General features: G+C 34.4%; 2 protein-coding genes across 4 annotated transcripts; both read left to right on the forward strand.

Moving 5' to 3' along the window:
* Positions 1 to 847: 847 nt before the first annotated feature.
* On the forward strand, positions 848 to 6894 carry LOC106078686 (E3 ubiquitin-protein ligase TM129-like). The gene is made up of 4 exons (XM_013239672.2): positions 848 to 1211; positions 2301 to 2775; positions 3776 to 3935; positions 6623 to 6894. Exons 1-4 carry the CDS (start codon positions 980 to 982, stop codon positions 6890 to 6892), a joined length of 1137 nt encoding a protein of 378 aa, XP_013095126.2. The 5' UTR covers positions 848 to 979; the 3' UTR covers positions 6893 to 6894.
* Positions 6895 to 7043: 149 nt separating this feature from the next.
* On the forward strand, positions 7044 to 18476 carry LOC106078689 (uncharacterized). 3 transcript variants are annotated; one of them, XM_056015656.1, is made up of 4 exons: positions 7044 to 7813; positions 12093 to 12226; positions 14418 to 14589; positions 17168 to 18476. In XM_056015656.1, the coding sequence occupies exons 2-4, from the start codon at positions 12104 to 12106 to the stop codon at positions 18124 to 18126; spliced, it is 1254 nt and encodes a 417-aa protein (XP_055871631.1). In that variant the 5' UTR covers positions 7044 to 7813; positions 12093 to 12103; the 3' UTR covers positions 18127 to 18476. The 3 variants fall into 3 exon arrangements, with proteins under 3 accessions (XP_055871631.1, XP_055871612.1, XP_013095130.2); XM_056015637.1 differs by lacking the exon at positions 7044 to 7813 and adding an exon at positions 9748 to 11125; XM_013239676.2 differs by lacking the exon at positions 7044 to 7813 and adding an exon at positions 9761 to 11125 and having other exon boundaries at positions 14418 to 14577.
* Positions 18477 to 21950: the final 3474 nt, after the last annotated feature.

Genomic DNA, 21950 nt, shown 5'->3' on the forward strand with positions numbered 1-21950 from the left:
TTTGTAAAAATTTTGTATCAAATTGTTTCTATTTAATGATTTGATTGCCAGGGCATATATAAGATACGATAAATAAAATAAGCACTAGACAAACCAGTGGCGACAACGTTCAAATGATTCAAAATGTTGACAGCAGTTTCTGATATCGGTTCGTGATTTCTTTAAAAAAAAATAATTAAATAGCCAATTATGATAGGGCCTATTTCATATCTAAGAGTACAGGAAGTTTGCTGACTTAAGTTGCAAAGTTCTTTGACTTGGTGCTCAATGTATATTTCTTTTGTTATTCAAGAAAAAATGCGAGAAAAAATTGAAGAACACTTAGCTCCGATTGATATTACTTGGCGTTCTTTCCCTTTGAATAACACAAAGTAGGCCTAATTAGTGTTAACATCTTTAGCACATTAAAATATGTAAATCGCTTAGGCTTATAGACCATTATTTATTTTGCACAAAACCTCCCGCAGGATGACGGGGGATGGTAGCGGGCAGGGTTCGATCGGCACCTTCGACATAGGGGTCACGGAGGTCATGGTTCGATCCCGGGATCAACGAGACCACCGAATAATAGTCCACCACACGACCAGGCAGCCATCGTAACCTGGCAGCGCCAGAAAACAACTAGTCTATAAATAATAATAATATAAATTTAAAAAATATATATTTTAAGCTAGTTTTAAATAATAATCATATAAATGTTGAAACAATGGATGGTTGTTCAAATGTTAATGATAAATTGAATAAAACGAAACCAAGGGTAAGGCCTGTCCGATTTGACAACCTCGCCTAATAATAATTCGCATTTATCAGTAAATTGCCGAAGCTAAAATACAACCACCAAAGGGCCATAAGTCATGCACTTCTAGGTCTAGTTTCTAAGTGATCTATTCGAACATAATATTAATAAAAACATGATTTAGCTCAGCTTTTGTTTTAGTCGGTAGAATTAACTGCTATCAAAGCGTGCGTGATAAATATAATGGTTTACAGTTTCGCCAGCAGTGAAAATGACACTGTACTGGTTTTATACACCTTTATTTATTTATTTTTTGCTGGGTGTTTTGTAGCACCACCAACAGAATTCGTTTCAGCAGGTGTAACCATTCAAAATCTACTATCTCATTGGCTTGGTAGTGAAGATTTCCATTTTATATACTATCATATAAAAAGGATAACAGCAACTGTCATAATACATAGCATTTTGCCATTAGGTATGTTACATGTAGCATATTGATAATAGTAATAGTAATATTTCTACTAATAATGATAATCTAATTTAAATAGTCTAATAACTAATAAATAACTGTAATATTATATAATTATAATTATTCATATGTTGTTGTTTTTTTTTGTTAGCAAGTTAGATCTAGAATCTAGATCTAATTAACAAAATAGAGCTTAAAAACAAACATATATATAACAATTTGCTGTTTTTAAAAAAGCTATTAATATGATTTTGAGAAAAATCCACTAGAGAAATATATTTATATTATATAATATATCTATTAATGTATAATTTATTCATTTGGTTGAAAGCCCGACAGTAATGGGATGGGGAAGGGGGTGTTCAAATTAGAATTAGAAACATCAAATAACCAAAGGGTAGCAGTACTTCAAAGAATTTAACAATCTTTTATCTTATATGTCAAGAAACTCCTAGATTTTCTTTTTAGGATGTAAATATATATATTAATATTATATTTTCTCTTAGTCTTAGACTTTCATGACCATGGGTATAACATTTTTTAAAAATTGACAAAAAAGAAAATTTGTTGATCTAAAAAATAAAAACATACATGTATGTGATTTCAGCTTTTAAAATATTGTGCTACATTCTAAAAGTATACATAAGTACCACAGTATACATTTATTACATGAATTTAAGCATGTGTAATAAATCTGTAATAGTCTTTTGTTTCTTTCTGCTCAAACATGTGTTTTGGCTTTTTGTTAAATGTCTTTCAAAAATAAAATATATACATGTGCAGCTGATATATATATACATTGTTATCATGTTGGATTACTGAGTGTGTCAGATTATCAAGATTCAACTTTATATATAAAACATGTAAACAATTTAATTTTAACATCAAACACAAATTGTTATAATTTCTCTGTTCTTTAAACCTGTCAGCCTCTCAAAATTTTGGATTTCAACTTGAGTATAAAGGTGATAAGGCTGACAAATTTGTTTCTCAGTTCAAACTGTAGGGTTGTAGATAAGTAAACTTTTAAAAATTAGAATATATAGAGGCCTACTGTTATCTTTTTAATGAAGACTTATTATTTTTTACCTACAGGTTATTATCTAGGCCTTGGTTTATTTGCACCAGAGTTGAGCTTGTACAATTTAGATCAACTGAGCATCCTCTGGTCAGTTTATTTGATCTTCAGCTTGGTACTACTTGGCTTCTCACTGTTGCTTGCAATCTACTGGCATGGTGGGAATTGGGATAATCATCCATTGGCCAAAGAGTTAAAACTTCTTGGTGGTGAAGGTAATTCATGGCGGTCAGTGGCATCATCCATAAATGTGGAGTTCAGGCGTGTAGATAAGTTCACAAGTGGCATACCCAGTCGACTTGTGGCTGTGACTGATTCATGGATTATCAAAACCTCAACTTACTATGTTTATATTGCTCATCAGAATGACATTCACTTGACTCTGTCTGATGCAGAAGAGCATTCATTATCATATCAGAACCAGATGGCAGTACAGTACCTTAATATTACGGTGGCTAGCATTCAGCCCGGATTAAAACCATTCACAATAAGGTCAGGTATTTTAAACAATTGCAAAATAGAAATTAGACCAGCCCTCTCAAATATAAAAAAAATGTACCATTAAAGGTTCTTATAGTATTGTTTGGGTATAGATAGAAGAAATACAAGTAAGGTGAACAGCATTTCTACTTTTTCACCTTTCCTGAAGTGTTTCTAAATTTAGCTTTTTTATCAATATTCATATTAAGTATGAGTATTCACTTACATGTTGTGCTAAACTCTTTTTAAAGATTTTTTTTTCTTGTTTTCTCAAGTAGAGGGTCAACAAAGAATATATATTATATATCAGTATTCTAATATAAATGGCTAACTTAAGTTATATAACGTGTGTTTTTGTCTCTTTGTAATTTCGTAATTTTTATTTTTTTATGAACCCTAATGCCTTGATCTTTTAAAATTTATTCATTCTCATGGGGACTCCATGACAGTAGTTCATCTATTATAACAATTTAAAGGTATTTTGAATTAGTTTGATTGATTGCTCATTATCTATAAAATGATGAAGTAGTTTTTTTAGTTTTATTTCAGTTTGCAATATATTCTTTTCTGGATGGAAAGACTATCCCTGATGATTAAAATTTTCAGAGTTATCTAAATTTAAATATTTTCTTTGTGTTGTGTTGTTTTACTATTCTACTACTGTTGAAAACATTGGCTAGCTCCTGTCTACATGATTGTGTCTTTTTTTTTTCTTTTTTATTATGCCTAATTATGATTGTTTACAATGGTTCAATGTGATTTCTTTTTCCCCCTATTTTATTTCTCTGTTTGATTTTGTCCCTAATGCCCTATACTTCTTTTATTCTTTTTTCTACATTTTGCTTATCACAGTCTTAATTTTTTAATGACAAAGCTAAATTGACTTACCTGTTAGCTCATTCATTTTTTTTTTATCTATACAATAAGTCAGTTTAGCGTAAAATATGGATTAAAAAATTATTTTTTTTCATATTATACCTGTATTGTTGAATAAATAGTACTTTTATTACAGACTCAACTCTCTAGAACTGGGAGATCTAAAAGAAAAGTTACAAGCACCTATCAGGAATGCTAGAAACATCGTTATTCAACAGTCACTCAGTGATAGATTTTTAAAATCTTTTAAAGAGTTTGTGGACAGTAATCCTATTTATGTATTGCCACCTACCATGGTAAATCAATTTTTTCTTTTTCTTTTTTTTTCTTTTTAAACTATTAAAGCAGCTTTCATAAAGCTTATTTCATGGAGTTCATGGTTTTTAAGAGTGAAAAAAGTAGGATCTACTAAATTCTTTTTTATAAAAAAAATCCTAATTTTTATAGATGCATATGCCAGGTATAAGCAATTTGAGCAGCTGCTTATGCAATGATTTTCTACTTTTGAGAAATTATGTAGAATTACTACACCCCTGATTTACATAATTTTAATGAAAATAAATGAAAGTCTTTGTATCAAGTAAGCTCTATACATAAATCATCATCTTAGAGTTTTCCATGAAGCCATGGAATCAAATACAGTTGACTCTGAATTGCAAATGAACATATGGGGCGCAGTTGGGGAAAATAAAGGTAGTTGGCATGACACCCTGCTTGTTAACAATCTGCACTATAGATCGCAAGGTCTAAAAGGGAAACTTTTAAAGGAAAATGTATTGACTTTAAACAAAACAAAGTAAGGATTACACTTCAGAAAGGAAATGAACTGAATAATATGAATATCCAACATGTTACTTCCTGTGGGGTCTGTGGAAACATGAGAAGTGCTAGTTATTTAGGTCAAGAAAGTAAGGGATTCTTATTCTGGTGGTTTATATACAAATAAAGATTAAAGTAACCTATTAAGTAAATTGTAAGTTCAGCTATGTTCATTTGTTTATTATCGTCATGTGGGAAAACTGGATACAGGTGGGTCCGTGTGAGATATTGTTATCATGGGCATAAGAAAGTAGGCCTACCTGCATATGTAAATTAGAGGGGTTTAGTAAGGATAAATATTGTTTTTTAGTAAATTTGTTAATAGAACAAGCCTTGATTTGTTACAGTTGTTACAGTTCACTATAACTCTCTCTTCAACTCCAATTATAACTCTCTCTTGAAATTCTAACTAAGTGAGAGTTGGAGACTAACAAAGAACTGCATTGTACAAATTTACTTGCCTCAATAAATGTTGAAGCTGTTAAGAGTTAGACTTGTTTTAGCTGAAGTATCAACAATAAAAGGAATCATATCATAACACTTCCTATACCAGTGAAGTCCTCAAACATGAGTATTTCATATTTTATGTTTGAGATTTATATTTTCTCTAAAAATGATTTGGTGCCATATTCTGTTTAGATCTTTGGAAATATCAATTATATATGGCTCAATTCGTCTTGGAAGACAATGGAAGCGCCCAGATGAGTCACTGGTTTTAGCTTTGTCTTGAGACGGGGCAGAAGCTGGTGTAACTAATCAAGCCAATCCTAGAGCGGCAGGATTTGCAAAAGTTCGTGCATGTGTATGCATCTGTTTCAGGGCTAGCTGACAGGGCAGCTTTCTTTTTTTTTTTCTCTTGATTAAGGCCACTTCATTTCTTTTGCTCTCAGCAAGGATCATCCCAGCATGCACAGTCTGTTCCCATGCACTCTGGTCTTTAGCTATTTCTTCCCACATACCTCGTTGATGTCTTTGGCTCTCATGTCTCGCTTGCAGACATCTCTATAGGTTAGTCTTGGGCAGTCTTTGGGTCTGACTCCCTCCACACGCTCAGCATATAAGATATCTTTCAGGATTCTACCATCTGGTGACATGTCCGAGCCAGCGTAGTCTTCTTTGTGTCAGGAGAGCATACATGCTGTGCATATTGGCCAATCTCAAAACTTCTTGATTGGAGTCATGGTCCCTCCAAGAGATGCGCTTTATGCATCTCAGGCAGCGCAAGTGGAAACTATTTAATCTGTGCTCTTGGTACATGTATGTTGACCAGCTTTCACTGCCATAAAGAAGAGTGCTCACAACACAGGCATTGTAGACTAGGATTTTTGTTGCTGTGGTCAATTTGGCATTTTCCCAGACGCGCTTGGAGAGTTTTGACAATGCTGTAGTAGCTTTTTTTATTCTTTTTTTGGAAATATCAATTATGCTGGTGAAAGCAACTACAATGTCTTGAAAGTTTTGGTCAGTGGTCTGATTTTTTGTTTGGTGATTACAAAGTCTGTCTATATGCAATGAACACAAAGAAAATCATACAAACTGAAAAACTGGGGAGTGTTTATTGTGCATGTATATTGTGGCAGAAAGAGGGAAAAGGAGTTTTCAATCAGACTGTCATAGCACCTTGCTAGGCCACTCAATGCCTCTACATGATGTAACATACCATACACCAAGCACCTAATGTTAGAAATTGATTGATAGCTTCATGTTGAAGGATTGGTGAACATCACAGGTGACGGTTGTTTTGGGTGGGTGCAAAAGATGTTCAGTGCAAGGAAAATCTTTGATGTTTTATTTTAATTATAAGAAATGTCTTCAAATTTACCATTTCTTTAATGAAAAGAAAGAAGGAAAAATAAAGAATGAAGGAATTCAACTAAACCAGAATTTTTATTTATGTGAGTTTATTTGTAAACCTTTTTTCCACTTAACTTGAATTTCATTTTTATATGTTCATTGTGTCTCAGAATAACCAAAGATTATAACAGCACTATTTCTTTTTATCTTTTAACATAAAAAAAACTGGTAAGCATTACTGTTGACATGTTTCCTGGATTTCAGAATCTAAAAAGGCAACTTAAATTAAAAAGCAAATATTAAAATGTTTTTTATGATAGTTAAAAGTAAAAGTTGTATTAACCAATCATATTTGCTTCATTCTTCTCAGGAAGTTGAGCAGTGTATTGGCTGCATGCAGAAGATGTCAGATGTTAAGTTGCAGAAAAACTGTGATAATCCTGAGGGCGGAGTTCCAGACAACAATTGCGTACAGTGTTTCTGCCGCCCTATGTGGTGTATGGAATGCATGGGGAAATGGTTTGCCAGCCGTCAAGACCATCAGAGGCCAGAGACATGGTTATCTAGCAAATCCCCTTGTCCTACTTGTAGAGCTCGCTTCTGTGTCCTAGATGTGTGTAAAATACAAACAGCTCAATAATACATTTGTTTTTGTTGGACATATTTTTAACTGTTGTCAACATAACACAATGTATAACAATGAGCAAAGGCAATATTATTCATCCTGCAGTCACATAGAAAATATTAAGATTGATCTAAATTTTATAACAAAATAACCTTTGATATAAATAAGAAAAAGAGAAAAATAGACACACACTTGTGTGTTTTGAATGAACAAATTGCATTGTTTTTACATTATATTTGCTAAGTTAATTATTGTGATGGCATCTGTAACTAAAGTTCTTATATGCACACTTTGGAAAATACAAAAAATGTATCCCGCCCAAAAACAACCCTACCTTTACTGTGCTTATTTTCTAATCTAAGAATCCCAGTATCACTTTTCTAACTTCCCCTGGTCACCACCTCTTAAAAAATAATTACTGACTTTTCTTTGGCTTCTTCCTTAATTCAATGTTTCTTTAATTCAGCATTTCGTAAGCTCTATGTTGCTTTTGGTCTGAACCCTTTTTGTTGTCACTGGCATCTCTCTCACTCAAGATTTCTGATCTTTTTTTTTTTTAACCTTCACCCAAAACACTCAAAATAATATAGTTAAACCTACATTTCATTTTGATTTATACACACACAAAAAAAACAAACAGTATTCAGGTATTCATTTTTAATGTCAGCTTTATATGACCAAAAAAAAAAATTATACAATGTCTACAAAAGCAATTTTCGCACCAAGGTGTGGTATTGAAATTTACGCACAAATAGACTTTAAATAGTGCTTAAAAAGTAAGAAAGTATAGGCCTAATCTTGTAATTTTCAAGATGCTGGCTTTAAAAAAACAACACCATATTATGTCAAAATTGTGAATAAAAAATCATTATTGATAAATATATAGATCTACTGAGATTTCGATTGTGAAAATATCTTAGTTGTTCTAAACTCAAGGTAAGTAGGCCTGACATTACTCGCGGCCTGCGAGCCTTAGTTTGTGTTTACTAATCTAGTGGATTGGATTTAGATGTATGTTAAACTTAGCTAATGATCCTCTCAAGTTTTTCTCTTTCGCTACGAAAATAAAATTAGGTTTGCGAAAATGGGTTTACGCGAAGCCGATACATTCATATCTATTAAAAACGAAAGGAGCGATAGATGAGTAGGATATAAAGTTAACCCGATTTGTTAAATGAAAGGGATTATAAAGTATTTAAGTCAGGACGTCTGAATTTGCAGATATATGGGACGAATATATGTAAAAATGCTTTTGAAACACAAAATTGAAGGTTAATTTTATTACGTAATGAAATCAATAGACTATCTTTTGTATTTTCATGTGTCAAAGTAAAAATCTATCTGCCCAAAGTGTAGTTCTTAAAATAAGATCTAGACCCTTTCGATCTTTTCTCATGTAAATATGGCCTAGATCGTTGAAGTTATAATGCTTTCATTGAGTTGGTCAACTTTTTTTTTTTTTTTTTGAGGGTCTTAAATTTGTTTTAGGGCTACACTACAGTCTAAGTTAGCACCCAAGCAACATTTCTGCCAAGTTTTATCAAGATTGGTCAAACGGTTTTGATTTCTATTAGTAACACATACATACATACGCCTTACTTTATAAAGTAGATAAAATAATGTATTGCCTCTAGCCTGGGCTGAGTATTTTTAAAGTAATAATTGGCTCATGCAGGTCAATGCCACTATTTACACTGAATGCAGTCCACTGTAGGCTGTGGAAGTCTGAGACGGCTGTGAACAACAGGTTTTAATTCGGCCGACGGCCTAACGACTGTAAAAATGTTTGTAAAATGTTTTACATGTTTCGGATGTTCCTTCAGAGTTGAAGATAGTTTATTTCCTAGTCCAAACCTCCCGCAGGACGACGGGGGATGGGAGCGGGCAGGGTTTGAACCCGGGACCATCGATAAATCCAAACAACAGTCCAGCGCGCAAACCGCACGGCCAAGCAGCCATCCATGACTGTCATGTGGCCACAACAACGACCAATTTAAGCGTCTTAATTTCCCCAACTAATACATGTCAGGTGGGTGGACTTAGGAGCGCCCTAAAAATGTCAGTCGCCACTGAGATTCCAAGATACACCCCTCACACCTCTGTTTGGAAGCCATGAGCCTATATATAAGCACCACGCCCCCCTCCGGAAATATATATATATATATATGTAATAGGCTTATTGATCTAGTTAATTGGATTTAGATCTATATCAAACGCTGCTAATGTTCCTTTCACATTTTTATTTTGACACGAAAATAAAAGTAAAGTGTGATAATAGTTTTAGGGTCGCCAGGTATATAGCCTTTATATAGGCTATACACTACCCTTAGTTGGAGTACTAGGCCTACTGATCTATTTAATTGGATTTAGAGCTATATCAAACGTGGCGAATGTTCCCTTCACATTTTATTTTGACACGAAATAAAGGTTAAGTGTGATAGCGTAATAGTTTTATCGTCCCCCGGTTGTGGGGGACATTAATCATTCACTATCGTCTGCCAAGTTTTGTCAAGATTGGTCAAACGGTTTTGATTTCTATGCGGGACATACATACATACACCTTACATTCACTTCCATATAGGCCTATATATATATATATATATATATATATATATATGTATATATATATATATATATGTATATATATATATATATATATAGTGGGCCTATATATAACGATGATTGCGAACGGGACATGAAGCTCTTCGTGGCGCTCTTCAAAGTCGACACTAGAAAGTGGACAAATGCACGGGATAGATTCACATGGAGAGAAAGCATAAAGAAAGGGTCCTGCTTGGATTGCAGATGTCCAACCTGTGACCGCAGCTGTGTATCAAGAATTGACCTCTTGAGTCACAAGCTGCAAACTTGCTACTGTGAAGTCTATACAAGGGCATTTCATTTCTTGGGGAGAGACAAAACAAACATAAAAACAAGGCATCTTGATAGTTCCTTGATTGTCTCTAGAGTTCACTTTACAACAAGAGTCTTGACAGTTCCAAAACTTCAATTATCTTTCATTGTTCATTACAACAATTACAGTTCATCATAGCATTATTTGGCACTCTGTAGGCACTCATTTCATGACAAAAGTTCTCAGTATGGTTCTCTCGACAAGTATCCTCCACTGGCAGTAATCTGACAACAAACAATATTATAAAATAGATTACCAAATATCACGGTCAATAATATCTTTATGGATCTTTGTGGATGATGCCAGATGTCACGATAAAATATGATCTTGAGGGGATCTCTAATAATCTTTTTGCCTCTTGGTGATCTTGATGTTAAAGAGCTTGCGACTATCAGTTTCTCTTGTGAGTTGATCTTTGTCTGGGGTACTGAGATCTTATAACCGTGATGCCGAGGATTCTTTACTTGAAGTTGTCAGCTGATCAGATGAGCTACTGTGATGTGCTGTGTCTTTTATATAATGTCTAGATCTAAATATTAACTGTTAGATTCAATGAAGAAGATCCTTTTGATTCAAACACAGAAACTTTAATTATCAACTTGAAAACAGGAACGTATAATACAGTATTTACAAAGCTAACTGTATCAAGAAATATATAATATTCAAATAACTACTAGATTTAGTATAAGTACAAAACTGATCTCTATTAATTCTAACTGAAGAGTAATATACGTCTTGCTTCTATGAGATTCTACCTAAGACTGGCGATTCTAGAACCCGCGTCTTTGTTCTCGTGACTGTATTTGACCTTCTACTAACATAATTAGATCAACCAATCAAACCACCTCTCCAAACAATCAAATACTTTTCTATCAAACGTTTTATGCGTGATCACTGGATGTTTGCAACGTCATTGGAAAAACCCAACAATCTTGAACAGAATTTAATTTAATATTTTAAATTAAAACCTGGCCTTGATACGTGACACCAAAACTTATCTAACACATTTAACAATTTATTCTTGTCACCCTTCTACGCAATCTCATCCATTTTCCTTTTCCACTCAGCCTTTTCCATAGACCTAACATTTATCAATGCCACTAGATGAAATGATGCACAATAAAATCTATACATAGGCTCTACTTACTTTCAAATGCTTATTTACAATTTACTATGTGAATTAGTGACGCTAGGACTTAGTTGGGTTAGAGACTACTTAGAGACAGAAAATCAGTTGGTGAGAGGATTTCATAAGGGTAGGACGTATCTTATCCACAGAGACATCGACTGCGGCCTTTTTGCTGGATTAAATCTAGTTCATGAATTGTTCAACGGTTTGGACTTAGCTTTTTAACTTGTTACCTTGTGTGTGTGTGTGTGTCTGCGTCTTACTGGTTAGTTACAGTGAAATACACCAGCACAAGAAACCCCAGACATCTCCGGAGTAGCCTGATTCTGTCGAAGTCAGACAAGCAGCACTAACTAAAAGGCAGGCAAACATCACAATAAATTGCCACAGATTGCGCTTTAAAAAAGTTATTGTAATTATTATTACAATTTCAAGTAAACCCTGTAGGCTACACGTCTTTGATGCATATTTCTAAAGCTGTTTTTGTATGGGGGAAAACGGTTTGCGGTTTACATATTTAATTTAAAAAAAAAAAAAATGGGTTGATCGATTTCAGAAGAAAAAAAAAAGAATCATATTTTTTGTTCTTCGGTTTTCGATATCTTAACGTCGTGACATACGCGGACGGACAGATCACGCAAAACTAATATTGGATTTTCTCCTTTCGGTACCCGATAATAATATGGGCAAAGGGGAACTAAATATAGATATTGATCTATACATAGATATCTTTCTTGGCTTTTCGACATGACATGGAAAATTCCGATTTTTATTATGGGGATTTTATGAAATTCCCATTTGGATTGTCCCTAGTCAACAATGTATCAATGTATAATAGTTGCTATTGTTAGCTGTTTTTCCCGGCAGTTCATTATGATAACAAAATTTTAGTTAACCGTATAATCATAAGCCTAGATCTTGATCTATATAATAGAAAATTAAGAAGACATATGCTATATATAGGCCTCTCAGTCAACCTGACCACTGTACCAGTCGGACCAGTGCTATTCTGTGTTGTTGGCTACTCCTCGATTAAGCTTTAGTAGCCTACTTTATAGTCTAGTCTTGTAACGTGGATCTAGAATTCTAAATCTTTGCAATAAATCTAGATTTAAGATCTAGTCTAAATATACAATTGATAGTTTGTTTTTTTAACTCTTGCTTCAAAATAGATATTATAACCATGGTCAGAGACAGGATTAATGATATCAGGAAATTAGTCAATGGAAAAAGAGTGTTTTTTATGGAAAATTTGGAGTCTGACCTTTTCATTGAAGGATTTCCTGGTCTTCAACCATTTACAAGAGTAAGTTAATTTAAATTTAGTATAGGCTACTACTCATAGAGGGTTACCACATGTCCGGCAAAAGGAGGTCGAGTCCTCCGGCCGGCCAGACCCGGGCATATTAGCCCAAAGTTTGAAAATGTCCGTTTTTTTCCACTGTCGTCTACTGCAATGACATCTAATCTTTAGTCGATTTAAATACTACATATCTTCTGCTTTAAATTGAAACATTCGCTTAACAGATAGATGGAAAGCTTCATTGTCTTGATTAGAATAGCTTCTTTATAATAAGTGGCATGACAAAAGCAGGTCATAGTGGCCCGTGATACATAGCATCATCAAATCAATGTTGAATGCTTACTGTTGTCAAGTTTTTGTTTGATAATTCATGGTGTCGGCTAACGCGATAATTAGTGCTAGTAGTGAATTCAAAAAGGAGATGTAGATTCTCAGCTCTAACGAAGACTATTAAGAATGCGTGTTTTGGTGATGGTCGTACACAAAAATGAAGCCGTGTTAATAATTGTGATTCGTACGTGTTGGTTGCAAACAAATGAAGCCGTGTTAATGTTTGTGATTCGTACGTGTTGGTTGCAAACAAATGAAGCTCTGATTTAAAACGAAAAGTGCCAGTTTTTAAAGTTTATTTTGTATTTTTTGTCTTCCTTTGTAAGGCTTTGTTTTCCTTAATTTGGGTTAGAGCGAACAGAAAATTGTTATAGCCGTTTTCGAAATAAGAGTCCACCCAGGTTCCAGTTTCCATCCGAGTTGAATATATAGGTATGTTCAAAAAATTTTTTACCCCCCCCTTATTTCCCCCTCCTTCCCCGAGAAAAATCCTCGTTAAGAGAATGAATAAATCTAGGCCTTTAGATCTAGATTCTAGACCATAGACTTAGAAGATGCAAAATATTATGTTCCTAAACATTAATGTTCCATGATTAAACTCTTGAATAATATAATGCCTACATGCGGAAATACCCTAAGATGTATACTCCGTTCAAGATGAACGGTGGTTGAGTGATAAAGCGCTTGGCCTTCGAACCGAGGAGTCTACCAAAGCTGGATGGAGAATGTATAAGAATGGACCAGCCTCTCTCTTGATATCCCCCACCTCACAATCTGCTTACCGGGAAAAATGGAAGGATTTGGTTACGCCAACTGTTACTTTTTTACTTTGAAAAATTATAACGGTCAAACTCGAGTTTTCCCAGTGTGACCAACAAGCTAGTCATTCTTTTCACAACAATATACATCAAAGAAAATCTTTAGAACCGTTTTCGAGATTCGTGTTCAGGTTTTTCCAGAAAACCATCTCAACAATAAATATGAGTTGAATTGAGGTATTGTAAAAATAGTTTTAAAGATTTTATTGGAAAGAATGTATAATAAGCACTATGGCTTTAATAATTTCTTCTAGGTTGGGTTCTTCATCCAGCTCATGATAGTGCCCAAAGCGGAATTTGTTTTGTAAAGTGTTCATCCTACCTGTCTATCTGTTTGCGTATGTCTGGTCACCATTGGCTGATTTGAGAATTGCTGTCTTGTTTTGGGGGGAATCCACACGTCCTTTTAATGCTATCGTCCATGCCTCTGATGTTTGAGTTGCCAGCTGGATACGTACACCGAACTTAACCAACCATTTGTTGATACAGTGTCGTGCTGACTTCTGCTCCACAAGCCCCGCCTCTTTCAGTAAATATAGATTGCATAAAGTAGACTGTAGCCTACTTTGTATTAAGACCTACTATATTTTGATTTTATACATTTCAGACCTTCCTTCAGATTAGTATGACTTAGCTCAAACCTCCTTAGGACGGCAGGGGAATGAAGCTGGCAGGATTCGAACAGGGACCATTGTGATGTATCTCACGATTTTCCTTTGTGAATTGTGTTGTTCACACATTCAGTTAACCTAGGAATGGGGAATCCTTTTGGGCTGTAAAGTTACCTTGCTACGTAGGAGTGAATGTTACATTGCACTGCGGCAGTAGGCCTACCAAATAATCTTGACAAATTTCAGACACTTGCGTTTATACTATGGTCAAATTTGTGCCAGCTGCCAATCTTTAGTGCTATGTTTGTTGTCATGATACTTATGCATTGGTGATGTAGATCACATTAGGAAAAATCTTTGGCCATTTGCATTAATTTTCCAACATTAAAATACCCAATACGACAGCTTAATTCATACCGTATTTTAAAATTGCAGAATAGATTGAGATCTTATTTGAAATCTGATGGTGAATCTCATGCCAATTCTTATCTTCTTGATGCCATGTTGAAAGTGGACAATTTTCCTGAAAAGTTCATTAAGTTTTGTGATAACTATGAATGCTGCACTGATCTTAGAAATCTTATTTTGGAAGAAGGTATTAATTTTTGTAAGCTCTTTTATTTTTTTTTAATGTTAGTGTAATTTTCAAATACACACACAAAATACAACCAATTATATTTTTTTAAATCTCTTTAAATTTTCCATCTGAAAATTAAAGAAATATTTTTTTTTACAAAATAGCAATAGATTAAAATAGTAAAAAAAAAAAAAAAAAAAGTTAAGTTTCATGTTTTTTTAGCGGCCCCTGAAAGAAAAGATAGTAAAAATTCGACATCACAATATTTTAGACCATTCAAAGTTCTGATGCAATGGCTACTTTTTTCTTTTCTGAAAGCGAAAAATCTAATTTTTAAATCACTTATGCAAGCATTTTTTTTTCATAAAAATACACCACTTTTACAACTATTCACTATTAATAGTAACAAACACTTGAGGCTCTTTATTAGAGAAGACGCGAGTCATCATAATTTCAACACTTAATATATGCAAACGGTTTTAGATTTTTTGTCAGTTTTTTAAATATTTGCATTTTTAAGTTATGTAACTTCTGTTATACTATTTACACACAAAAAAATGTTTATTATTTTTTAAGAGAAAAATCTATTTTGTATGCATATAAGTCAGACATAATTTAAAACAACAATTAATAAGTAGTTTTTCATATTATCGCGTGAACTGCAATGTATACACTACAATAGCACACCTAATCAAAGAAAAAAAATTTTTTTACGGAAATGTTTTATTCTTGAGGAAAGAGATTGGCCCTTTACAAAACAATTAGATCAATTATATATTCATTATAAGACATCAGTTAGGCCAGGTTCACATCTAACTTTACATTCACTTTCACCTATCCTTTGGTCTGCTGGACCGCCGGGGCACCACACGAGATCTGTTAACCTTTTTTCTCCATTCTTCTCTGTCATTTGTCTTTGATATAATTTCATTCTGATAATATTGAAACCTGCCTTTTTACCTGCCTGGGTGGACCACTTCGAGGGCTGATTTTGAGTTTGTGTTTCCACACAAACTGTCTTTGTAACCTTGTTTTTTTTTATTCAAATCAATTTGTTTTATTTGATCCAAAAAATAGACATAGCAGCCATTTGCCTCCCCTACAAAAATATTTTCAATTCCTGCCATTTGTCATGTTCAAAGTAAAAAAAAAAATCATTAAACTTGCGCTGAATGACACATTTTATTAAAACTTCAGAAAGATCCTGTTTATTAGTAACCGAATTCGTCATTATTATAATTGTTTTTAGAAATTGATTTTCAAATTAAATACACATCTTTTGTTAAAAAAATAAACTTATTTGTACAAATTAAAAAAAAATATTTTGAAAGCGTACATCTTTTCTCATTACCATCAGGACTAAATTTCACATCTGCTCAAAGGGGCTTGCAAACTAACGTAATTAATACAAGAAACATTTCTACAGAGTCTAGTAGGGCTTTATTATCGCCTTAGTCGGCTTAGTTATAGTCTGTTTCTGTTCTTAGTAAGGTACTAAGGCTAAGATGTTCTTGTTTTAGTGTTAGTGTTATGGGTTGGTTGTAATAGTAGAATATTGTAGATCTAGACGTTTATTGTAGTGTGTTTGTGTAAATCTAGCCTAGGTCTAGTGTAGTAGTTGTAGTGATTTAGTTAGATAGTTGGTTTAATCAGTTTGTGTTAGATAGTTGGTGGTTAGTTTGTTGGTGTTTGGTAGTGGCGTAGATTTAGAGGGTTTTAGTTAGTTGCTGGGTTCAGTTGTAGTGGTGAGTGTATATATTATATTTTATTATTATTTGATTTCATGTAAATAAAGTATCGTTTTGTTTTATTTATCCTAAATTAAAGTTTCGTTATCTTTCTTTTAGTTAGTTTAGTTTAGTCTAGTTGTCTGGTTACTTAGGCGACTCTAGCCCCTTGGTCGTAGACTGAGGTGTCAAGACTGAGCCCACCCAGTAGCGCTAACATCTGCCTACTGTATAAAATGTAATGTTGAGCAGTAAGAATAGGTCCTCACTCTAGAGCCTCCTGACCTGCTCACACTACCAAAACTACTGCAATCGCTGATGGAAAACTGACAGGATATCTTGATGTTGTATCCCGTGGCATACAATGTGAGGGTCTAGAGAAGCAAATGCAATCAATGGCTGTTCTTAATATTTTCAACAGTTTAGCAGTTTGTTTTATCAATTGCTTAGGTTCATTAAAAAAAATCCACAACAAAAAAAAAAGAACATCTTTCAATCTCTTTCATTCCTCCATTCTTTTCCCCTTGACTTTGTTATAGAGCATTTCCCCCAAAACTCTAGGCATGTATTGATGTGCAACAAAAATTTGGTGCCATAGCAATTTGATTTCATTTTTGTTTCTTACTGGACTGACCATTTCTTTTAAAGTATTTCATAACTTTTCATAAAATTGTCTATCCATTGATCCGTTCTAGCTGGAAACGTCCTTTTGAAGTATGTTTGTTTAAATATTCTCTGAAAAAGTTTGAAAAGTCTAAAATTTAGGGATAATAATAGTACTTTATTCAAATATTTAAAGAAATTAGTTACATTAGCTACATTTTTCGATGGTTATTATTTAATTCCAACAGTATATAAGTGTGCATGTTTTCTTTTTATAGTGAACAGAACTTCATCAAGACTGAATTCCACATCTGCTCATACATGCTCATTTAATTCAAGAAACATTTCTAGTGAAGCTTCTAATGGAGAGCACACTCAAGCCACTATGGCCATTCATAAACAAAGTGAACAGGAAAATAATTTAAATCAGAATGAAATAGCTTGTGAAATGAATTTAGACGCTGCACGCAATATGAAGGAAGAACTAATAATGCCTAGCTCTAACGAAGCTCTTGTCCTTCAGGAGGATCATAATAAACAAAAGGATGATGCTCCATGCACTTTGATGGCAGGTTTAAATAATAACAGCCAAGGTGCTAATAAACTTTCAATGCTTGATAAGGAACTCAGTGATTTAACAAGTGCCGGTAGTCAAGGATCTGATGATTCATATTATTTGACAGACTCTGACACAACTGACTGTGTTGAACCAAACCATGAAATTGATAGCCTCAAAGAAACTGTCCCAAAAAATATATCTGAATGTGATGATGACACCCAATACATGTCAACATTAAATGTTTCAGAAAAAGGGAACAATTCTAAAATTAATACTGCCATTGCTGCTGGAAAACTGACAAATGATGATGCTTTATCCAGTGGCATCCACGGGGAAGGTCTAGAGAAAGAAAAGCAATCTATGGCTGTTCTCAATATTTCCAATAGTTCAGCAGAAGATGGATCAAATAGCAACTTTTCACTATCTGTGATGTCTGAAAAGCTGGAGCCATGTTCACAAACGGAAGTGAAAAAACTGTTTGATGGACACTGTGAAGAAAAAGAATGTTTAGATGATTTTTCCACATTTACAGATTCTATACTTAGTGATTTCCCAGAAATTCTTAAAGAGACTTGTGAAGAACCAGGTGTATCTGAGAGAAGTGAAGCTGCTGCTTCTTCTGATTCAGCCATTTCTCAGAATGGGATTCCTTTATCACAGTCTTTGATACGTGAATAGTTGATAACATTTTTACTTTTAAATGTTTTAAACATATGAGACTTTTTACTTGTAAATTTAAGACATTCAGATATTAATGACGACAAGGGAGTCATACATATAGGCCTACATATGTTAAGGTTGCACTGGAGCTTCGAACTTCTGCCGATTTTCACTATCTGGCCATATTCAACTTCGAAATAGTTGGCGGATTAGCAAAAGTATACTTTATTGTCTACATATGTATTAATGTGTATAAAGTGGATGTGGTTTAATTAATGTCTGTTATTTTATTTATGTGTGTAAATGCATTAACATTAATATATTTTTATAATGCTATAAATATAAAAACTAATAAAAACTAATTTGAATGTTATGATATATATCTATTTATATAAAATACTGTGCTTTTTAATATATGATTATGCGCAAAACATCTATAATTACAAAGACAAGCCGCAAATACTTCCTAGAACAATTTCTTCTAGGTGTTTATGACAAGGTTTATGTTAGTTGATGCTAACAGTATTGCTTTCTTAACTGACTGCCCATTGGCTGAATGAATATTTTGACCGAAGCATCTATGTTCTTCACTGTGTAGAATTCAACGGCCAGCACACGGCTGCGAATCTGCTGTCAGCGTTTGAAACATCTCTTGAAAATTGGAGAATTCCCCGTGAAAATCGTCCTTTTGTTCTACGCGACAATGCATGACGGTAACATTGCAAGCTTGGGCATAGCCAGAGGGGGTGGGGATCACCCCCCCCCCCGAAATGAAATCTCCCCCCGTAGGGTGGGGATCGGAATTTAGTGACTGATTTTTGGCTTTGATTTTGTTTATTTTAGGTGAGATTTTAATACAAACCATTAATTTTTTTACTTGCCCCAGCACAGCCAAGTGGGTTTTGAGTTTAAACCCCCCTACCAGGGATTTTCGCAGTTAAATCCCCCTCTTCTATAAAACAAAACAAAAAAATGCAAACGACAATCCCCAAATTCAAAGAGCACAATTAAGGAAGATTTTTTATTTTAAAACCCCCTCCAAAATTTACGATAAACCCCCTCTTGAATATAAAAAAAAAGCGAATTACACACTCAAAATTCTATGAGCGTAGCAAAATGGGTTTTGAGTTAACCCCCCCCCCCCTTTTCAATAGGGTTTGAAGCTAAAAAATACTTCAATATAAAAAAAAAGCAAATTACGCACTCGAAATGTCATGAGCGTAGCTAAATGGGTTTTGACTCAGTTTTGAATTTAAACCCCCCTTCAGCGGGGTTTGAAGGTAAAAAATAGTTTAAAATACCTCTTTAATATTAAAAACAAAGCAAATAATACATTCAAAATTATATGAGTGTAGTCAAAGGGGGTTTTAGTTTAAACTCCCCTCCAGTGGAGTTTGAAGCTAAAAATACCTCTTCAATATAAAAAAAAAGCAAATTACACACTCTAAAATCTATGAGCGTAGCCAAGGGGTTTTGATTTGAAATCCCCCGCCAGCTGGGTTCTGAAGCTAAAAAATACATCTGCAATGTAAAAAAAAAAAAAAAAAAAGCAAATTACGGACTCAAAATACTATGAGCGTTGCCAAAAGGGGTTTTGAGTTTAACACCCCCCCCCCTTTTCAGAGGGGTTTGATGCTAAAAAAATATCTCTTTAATATAAAAAAAGCAAATTAGCCTACACACTAACATTTTTTGAGCGTAGCCAAGCCAATTGGGGGTTTTGAGTTTAAACCCTTCTCCTACAGATGCCTTTTTTTTTTTTTATAGTTTAAAACCCCTCCAGATGGTTTTGACTTTAAAATCCCCTACGGAGCGTTTTGAGGTTGAAAACCTCTCTCTTCAATATTATTCTAAAGCAAACTACAGTTACCAAATTCTATGGCCGTAGCTAAATGGGGTTTTGAATTTAAAAAAAAAGAACTCCAGAGATTTTTTGGTTTTAAAACCCTCAACATAGGATTTTGACGATAAAACTTCCCTTTTCGATATAAAATCTAAAGCAAACTGCAGTCACCTAATTCCAAGAACGTATTCAAGAGAGGTTACACATTTCTACCAGTGGCCGGGATCTATTAATAAAGGCGGTCCTCAGAGTAGGTGGGAAGAGGCTTCAGACATGACCAGTGACAGATTTTTGTGGAAACAGCTTGACGGCAAATGCGCCGAACGGCGCGGAAGGGTCAGTCAGTAGGAATAGCACATTAGGTTTTTGAAATAAAACTTTTTAATAGCAGGGAAATGCACTATAGATACCTCAGAATATGCATTTTGTTGGCTTTCAATATCAGAAATAGTGCTTGGCGGCGGGGCAATGGCGAGGAGTCTACAATTTCCACTAACATCAGGAAGAACCTTTTCTATTGCACAATAAACGTCTTCCGACAGAATGAAGGCTCACAGAATGTAATAAAGATTATTTATACACACACGCATACATATATATATAAAACATATACATTTTTTTTCGCGGGATTGGGGGGGGGGGGGGCGAAGAAAAAAAAAATCACACCACCCCCCCCCCCCGAAAAAAATCCTGGCTACGCCCATGATTGCAACTGTTAGTTGCTTTGCACTCATTAGTCAGCTTTGTGTACACGAACGTGTTTTGAGCCAGCGATATGCTGTGGATCTGCTGAATGCATCACATTTTAAACATTCGTCCTCATATATTACAGAAAGAACACGACATCAGTTGATGTCTCTACCCGTTGGAACTCATTTTTTTTTCTTCGTGTTATACACAGCGGGCTGTTAGTTCAACGTCGAGCAATATCATAATACTGTGGCTGTGCAGAAAGTGAATCCATAAGCACTGTGTCCACAATCCAGTGGGCTATCATTGAGAATGTTGCAGCTCTTCAACACAATGTTGAGGAATTTAAGTCACTCGCAAAGTTCGTGCATCAACAGCTTCCATTTCCGTTATGATTCCGTTGGTGCAGGTTCTGAAAACATTTTTCTGCAGCGAGATGGCAAGGATATGGGAGTAAATCGATGAAAAGTACATTACTCGAATCCACGAACAACAGGTTTGACGGTTGTCTGTACAACATAGCAATACTGCTAAAACCTAGGTTCAAGTCTCTCATGTTGAATGAGAATGCTTCACATTCAGTTCAAGTCTCTCATGTACCGGTATCTATGTAGCCTATTGTGTTGAGCTGTAGTAGTAGTGGGCAGTGTAGCTCTACCCGTAGGAAATAATGTGTGCCTACTTGTAGCCCTATATTAACTTATAAAACCTTTGTAATCTATATTTGAAGGCCTAACTATATATATATATATAGATCTTCTAATTATCGTAAAAAAACTCAAGCTTAAAATCTATGGCCATATTACAAGATCTTCGGGCTCGCAAAGACCTTTCTTCAGGGAACAGTACCTGGAAAAAGAAGAGGCAGACAGAGAAAGCGATGGGAGGACACCATAAAAGAATGGACGGGCCTGCCATTGAACGATGTTCTCAGGCAAAAGACAGGAATGGAGAAAGACGGTCAACGAGTCTTGCATGGTGCCCCAACGGTACAATAGACTAAGGGATAGGTAAAGGTAACTATTAGATCTACTTAGCATTAATTGGTAGCCTATGTTTATGTTAATCAATAATCATTGACCTTGCACATATCATCACATTAAACATTTGTTAAGTCCATTGGTGTTACTTTGTACTTCAAGTTACGGTAGACCTATTTACGACAGATAACTGTCAGTGCAGCTTGGGGACTATATACTGCTTCTCCAAACACTTAATTTCAACAATAAAAAATAACTATATATTGTCTTGTGGTTAGGAAAATCACTTTGCGATTATGTTTTCAAAGAATCTGAAGATTATTTATCAA

The sequence above is a fragment of the Biomphalaria glabrata genome, chromosome 1, assembly GCF_947242115.1.
Source record: "Biomphalaria glabrata chromosome 1, xgBioGlab47.1, whole genome shotgun sequence".
Classification (NCBI taxonomy): domain Eukaryota; kingdom Metazoa; phylum Mollusca; class Gastropoda; family Planorbidae; genus Biomphalaria; species Biomphalaria glabrata.